At 53.5% G+C, this 6434-nt stretch overlaps 1 protein-coding gene across 1 annotated transcript in view; it reads left to right on the top strand.

Moving 5' to 3' along the window:
• Positions 1 to 392: 392 nt before the first annotated feature.
• The window catches only part of LOC114065982 (voltage-dependent T-type calcium channel subunit alpha-1H-like), a 39954-nt gene continuing 33912 nt past the window's right edge, over positions 393 to 6434 (top strand). Inside the window, exons 1-6 of the mRNA XM_027900317.1 lie at positions 393 to 599; positions 2402 to 2833; positions 3475 to 3575; positions 3716 to 3839; positions 3963 to 4031; positions 4141 to 4325. Of these exons, the coding sequence (XP_027756118.1) occupies positions 393 to 599; positions 2402 to 2833; positions 3475 to 3575; positions 3716 to 3839; positions 3963 to 4031; positions 4141 to 4325 (1118 nt within the window). The remainder of the gene's footprint in view (positions 600 to 2401; positions 2834 to 3474; positions 3576 to 3715; positions 3840 to 3962; positions 4032 to 4140; positions 4326 to 6434) is intronic.

The raw sequence follows: 6434 nt of genomic DNA on the forward strand, positions 1-6434 counted from the left end.
GGTCCTGCAATATGAACTGATTTCTGACATGAAACCAGGGCCCACCAAGCCCAGGAAAGCAGGAGCCAGTTCAGCTCTAGTTTTGAAATTGTGTCTGTGGGTCAGGGTGGATCTCAGCAAAAGGTTCTTCCCCCAGAGGGTGGTTGGCACTGAACAGGCTCCCCAGGGCAGTGGGCACAGCCCCAAGGCTGCCAGAGCTCCAGGAGGGTTTGGATGATCCTCTGGAGCACAGGGGGTGATTCTTGGGGGTGATCCCATGCAGGGCTGAGGGTTGGACTGGATGATCCCTGTGGGTCCCTCCCAGCTCAGCACGTCCTGGGATTCTGTGATTTGGAAAAGTGATTCCCGTAGCTGAGCACTCACCCCGTGTCCCCTGTCCCCTCTGCCCAGAGATGAAGATGTACTCCCTGGCTGTCACCCCCAACGGGCACCTGGAGGGCAGGGGGTCGATGCCCCCTCCCATCATCCTGCGCACGGCGGCCACCCCGATGCCCACCCCAAAGTGCTCCCCGCACATGGACTCGGTGCACACCTTCGTGGACTCGAGGAGAGGCAGCAACGCTTCCCTGGACCCCACGAGCTACGATCAGAAGTCCCTGGTAGGTTCCAGGAGGCACCGGCGTTCGGTGTTTTCCTGCTTGGGAATCCATGCCAAGCCACCTGAAATTCACAGCCTGAGACAAGTCGTGAGTTCACGCAGTTACCCCCAACAACCCCCTCAGAGGAGGAGCAGGAATCCTTTCCCAACCACACTGGCCGTTTGTGGTGTCTTGGAGAAGCTGCCAGGTGTCCTTGTGAGGATGAGGCCTGTTTCCCTCTCGATGTTTTGGGGTTGTATCTTGAATTTACAAGGGGGATGAAGCATCGTTTGCCCCTCCCAACCCAGCTGAGCTCTGGTTACGGTGCAGCAGCCCCGCTGGAGGGGAAGCAGAGGGAACAAGGAGTGAGCTGATGGATTGCCACCAGGCACAGCTCACAAGAGCAGGGGTCTGGCTGGAGCTCTGCTCTGGCAGCTGGCTGTGCTTGCCTGCAGCGGGGGAGCGGGAGGGCAGCTCTGTGTAAACAGGCAGCGGGTTAACAGACAAAGCGGATTTTTGCTGCCGCTCATCGTCCCGTTCCGTGCTCTGTAACTGCAGTATCGTGTTCCAATCAGGGCAGCAGACCGTGAAGGCACTTCGTGCAGAGGCAGAGCCACTCTGCCCCTCGGTAAAGCTGCTTAGTCAACGTGGTGCTTCTGAAAAGAAAACAGAGATGGCTGTTGTTTGCCTTGGGCTTTCATGGGATTGCGAGGTGCTGGAGAGGGTTGTTCATCGTTTGAATCCTTTCTGGGGAGAGCACATCAGTGCCACCAGCCAGAGGCAGATGAAGCAGTCAGAGGAGAGCTGCCCAGCACTGAGGAGGAGGAGGAGGAGGAGGGAGGCAGTTTGCCTCGCTTTGTGCTGGGAGGAAACCACGGAAAGAAAAGGAGTTTCCTTCGGGCTTTTCTGCGCTCCCCTTAAGCTCCCTCAACCTGCCAAAGTGCACTGGCACAGCCTGATCCGTGCCAGAAAATCTGTGTGAGAGAAGCATTCATTCCACTGCTTTATGCATTCAATTGAGGAGAAAATATTGGAAATAGGGGCATGATTCCCAACAGACACTTGGGTGCCAGGGCTCCTTTGGAAGGCAGGGAAGTTGTGGGCTTGAGGAACAACACTTCAGCAGGAGTGTCTTTGGGTTCGGTTTTCTTGGAGAATTGGTGTTGTCAGGACAGAGGGAAGTCACACAGGACAGAGGATTGGCAGCTGTGCCACGGGGGTGGGTCAGGAGCACCTTCAGTGTGTCCTTGGGCTCCCATCTCAGGGCTTTGGCCTGATGGAACGGGAGCGGTGAGGGAAGCTGGGAGGGGAAGACGGGACCTGCAGCAAGAAGGATCTTCCAATCTTCCAAAATACCACATAGCACAACTTCTATGAGGAGAGGCTGAGGGAGCTGGGGTTGTTTAGTCTGGAGAAGAGAAGGCTTAGAGGTGACCTCATCACTCTCTTCAACTACCTGAAGGGAGGTTATAGCCGGGGGGGGTTGGGCTCTTCTCCCAGGCAACCAACAATAGGACAAGGGGACATGGGCTCAAGCTCTGCCAGGGGAGGTTTAGGTTAGATGTTAGGAAGAAATTCTTTACAGAGAGGATAATCAGGCATTGGAACAGCCTACCCAGAGAGGTGGTGGATTCACCATCCCTGGAGGTTTTTAAAAAGAGATTGGACGTGGCCCTTAGTGCCATGATATAGTAATTGGAGTTGGATCAGGGGTTGGACTTGATGATCTTGGAGGTCTTTTCCAACCCAATCTATTCTATGATTCTCTGATCCCTCGGCTTCCTCCTGCAAGCAAACCCTCAAGTGTCGTTCTTCTCTCCCAGTCCAGCCTCCGCAGTTCCCCTTGCGCCAACTGGGGCACCAGCAGCAACTGGGGGAGCCGGCGCTCGAGCTGGAACAGCCTGGGCAGAGCCCCGAGCCTCAAGAAGAAGAACCAGTCAGGAGAGAGGGAGTCCCTGCTCTCGGGGGAGGGCAAGGGCAGCACCGACGACGACTCGGACGACGCCAAGTCCAGCACGGTGAGCCGGCCCTCGCTGCACCGGCGGGCGGAGTCGCTGGATTACCGCAGCTCCCTGGAGCTGCCGGAGCTGCTCCAGCTGCCCCCCGTGCGCCACTCGCTCGGGGTGAGCCCCGTGGCGCTGCCCCCTGAGTTCCAGGACTGCAACGGCAAGATGGTGCACGTGCCCAGCGAGCTCTTCCTGCGCGTCGACAGGCACAAGGAGGACACCCTGGACTACGAGGACGACATGGAGGATGTGAGTGGAGCGGGGAGGTTGGGGGTTCCCACGAGGGCTGGTTAGAAATCCACCATGGAAAGGTGTCGCTGCCTCGTGGCTGGGGTAGGGAACACCAATCCCAATCTGAGGGATGGGCCTTCACTTCCTAAAAGATCTCTTTTTTTTTGAGCCACCGAGTTGGGCTGTTGCAGTGGTCTCCCACAAGGGGATGTGCATCCATTTGCCTCGTTTGGGGACTGATTAAGAATGTCCCCCTGGCCCAGGATGCCTCCAAAAATAAACTGTGGACAAAACAGCTAGTGAATGTCTTTACTCACAAGAGCTGTTTGACATCTTGAAAGTCTGAAGAGAATGTTTTCTACTTAGCTTTTTGGCTGTTTCAGGCCTCTTTGGTTTTGGCACAGCTTTGGGGGTCAAAACAACACCTGCCTAGAAGCCATGTTTATATGTCACTCCACAGCAGCCCCTTCTTCCACCCCTTTTTCTCCCTGTGCCCATCACACAATACCCATCACAGCCCTGTCCCAAAAGCTGTGACAGCCCACAGGCGCTGTGAAACCCCATGTACTGCCTCCCCCCCTTTCACAAAAAACCCATGAAAGTTGAAGAGGCAGGAAAATAAAAGAGGAAGAAAAGATGTCTCTCCTGTTTTTATCCAGAGTTACTGCTACCGGATCCGCAAAGCCCTGGAGCCCTACAAACCCCAGTGGTGCAAGACTCACGAAGACTGGTCCCTCTACTTGTTTTCCCCCCAGAATCGGTAAGAACTCGCAGTGAAATGCCAGCCCAGCAGGTTTTTTTGTGGTGATGCAATAGCGTACTCGGGGAAGGCTTTTGGGCAGGAATCTCTTACTGCCCCAAACACCTGAAGGACCTTTTTTCTCCGCACCATTTCCTCAGGTTCCGGGCGATGTGTCAGAAGGTCATCGCCCACAAAATGTTTGATCACGTGGTGCTGGTCTTTATATTTCTCAACTGCATCACTATTGCCCTGGAGAGACCAGACATAGACCCACAGAGCACGGTGAGCACCTGGGTCATTTCCTTCCTCGATCCCCCATCTTCATCTTCTCAGGGCAAGACCCTGCAACAGAAAAAGATATTTGTTTTCTAACTCTGCCTCTCTTTGTTGTTCCGTGTTTGACAGGAAAGGATATTCCTCAGCGTTTCTAATTACATCTTCACTGCCATCTTTGTGGCTGAAATGATGGTTAAGGTAATTCCACCTTCATTCCATGGCCCACAGCGAGGCCTGGCACAGACCAGAACGTGGCATGGTTATGATCTGGGGGAAGATTTAAATGTCTGTCCTCTCTTGGCTGTAGGTGGTAGCTCTTGGCTTTTTCTCTGGGGAGAACACCTACCTGCAGAGCAGCTGGAACGTTCTGGACGGAGTCCTGGTCTTTGTGTCTATCATTGACATTATTGTGTCCATGGCATCAGCAGGAGGAGCCAAAATCCTGGGTGTCCTTCGAGTTTTGAGACTTCTGCGGACCTTGAGACCTCTCCGGTATGTGCTGGTGCGCCGAAGAGATTGAAAAAATGCACGTGATCCATCAAGGTCTGGCTTAATAACAGGAAAAACTGAAGTGCAATATGAGGAGAAGCATCTTTGGGGAGCACTAAAGTGGTGAAACTGTTTGAAAACACTGAAATGAGTTATAATTCATCTCCTCCAGCTCGGAAACGAGCGGCTGGAGTTGGGAGTGAGAGGTGTTATCGTGCTCAGGCAGTGAGTGCAGTCAGTGCCTCCTCCACACTGCATTTTTATCAGGGTTTTACAAATCAGTCTGGCTCCTTCTTCAGCTGCACAACCCCCCTCCCCAGCAAAGAGCTGGTGTTGGATGGCAGAGAATTTGCCATTGAACAGGTGCTGACAAGGATTTGAGAAGCTCCAGCATCTTTCCCTGCTCTCCCATTCCTACCAAGAGCACTGCACAACAATCCCTTCCCTCAGCCAGGGCCAGACTGGGAGAGCTTTCAGTGCTGGAGAAAAGGGGGAAAGAGAATTTGTGTTGAGGTTGTGATTATGCAATAACAAAGAGTGATCTTGCTTGGGGGGATTGTTATCACTCCCGGCTCCTGTTCTATTTCCATCCTGCTTGGCAAGAAAACACAAACCTTTTTTTAAAGGAAATTTCAGGGGAAATGGGAAACCTCCAGAAACCTGCAGGCTTTCTGGTGCAAAGCCATGCTTGTGAGAGTGATAGGAAGAGCCAATGTTTTAGGCCCAGGACCACAAGAACAGCAGCTTTTTGCTGCTCTGTGTTTCCTCAGTGACACGTCATTTCGGGTTTTCTGTCTCCTCTCTTGCTCCCGTGCTCTATTCTGCTGGTGGCATCAGGGTCCCCTGGCAGTGCTGGCTCACCAGGTGCCACTGAGTTACCCTGGCCAGGTCACCCTGGCAGCTCCTCAGGGCACTTGCCTGACCCACATAACCAGGAACAGAATTCAGGGCATAGGCAGTTCCTGAGGAAAGGCAAAGGGAAAAGAGAAAATTAGTCTTTGAGAATAACTAGGCCAGCTCCTATGAATAGAAAAGAATTCATCACCTCTCACTATGGCTTCACTTAGCACAGCCTCTCCCAGCGTTACTCCAGGGACCATTCCTAACACTTTGGAGGTGCAGTTCAGGCTCCACACGATTTCTCTCCGACAGGAAAGGCCCTGTCCCTGCAGACACAGCTCTGCTCTTTTCCCTGGGCTTGGCAGCCACAAAGACCTCATTCCGTGTGAGCTCCAGCCCCCTGCAAGGACTCACCCTGTCCCCTCCACAGACCCCTCCTAAAACCAGCTTGGATGTTCTTCAGCTAAAACACCCACTTCCCCTTCCCAGAACAGCTTGCTTGGGGTTGTTTCACCTGGGTGTGCAAGCACATTTTTGAGACACCCATGGGAGAGCCATCCTCCAGGCACTCGTGCAGGGCAGCAACTCACTTGGTTCTCCAAAATACCCAAAACCTGCCTCAGGGCACTCCAGGCCTCTCACCTGCTCCCTAATGGGATTTACCCTTTGGCTGTGGAGCTGCTGCTCACGGGGGTCCTGGCAGCTCAGGGGCAGCTCAGGAACTAATTAGGAAGCAAACTGGAATTCCTTTGTTTCAAAAGTTGTCACGGGGCCCAGGCCTCTACTCTTCCACCTGCAGAAAGAGTCTCCAGTACCACTGTAAATCTGTTCACACTTGTGAGAGCAAGGAGGTTCCTGCCTGATTTGGGCCCCTCTGCTTGGATCAGACCCCCCTCAGAGGGGTCACCTCTCTGGGCAGAGGTACAAACAGCCCCATAATGGGAACTCTGGGATATTCTGCCCATAAAGAGTCTTCCCTCCCTACTCTGACCAGCAGCAGCCCAACTCTGCTGACAGGGTGTCTGATACGGTTTGAATTCCATCTAATGTGACTGGGGACGTTCTGGCTGTCCAGATAAGTCACTAATTGTCTCTGAACGCTGCCTGCAGGTAGAGGAGGGTTGTGTCAGCCTCACTGCAGCCCAGGCAAGAGGAAAAGCAGCTGAATAATAACAGGTCGTGCAGAAAAATTAAAAGTTTCGTTGTCCTGTCATTTTTTTCCAGAGTCATCAGCAGAGCCCCGGGTCTGAAGCTGGTGGTGGAAACCTTGAT

Source organism: Empidonax traillii, unplaced genomic scaffold, assembly GCF_003031625.1.
Source record: "Empidonax traillii isolate 1590-97213 ecotype Southwest subspecies unplaced genomic scaffold, ASM303162v1 scaffold717:size860381, whole genome shotgun sequence".
Classification (NCBI taxonomy): Eukaryota; Metazoa; Chordata; class Aves; order Passeriformes; family Tyrannidae; genus Empidonax; species Empidonax traillii.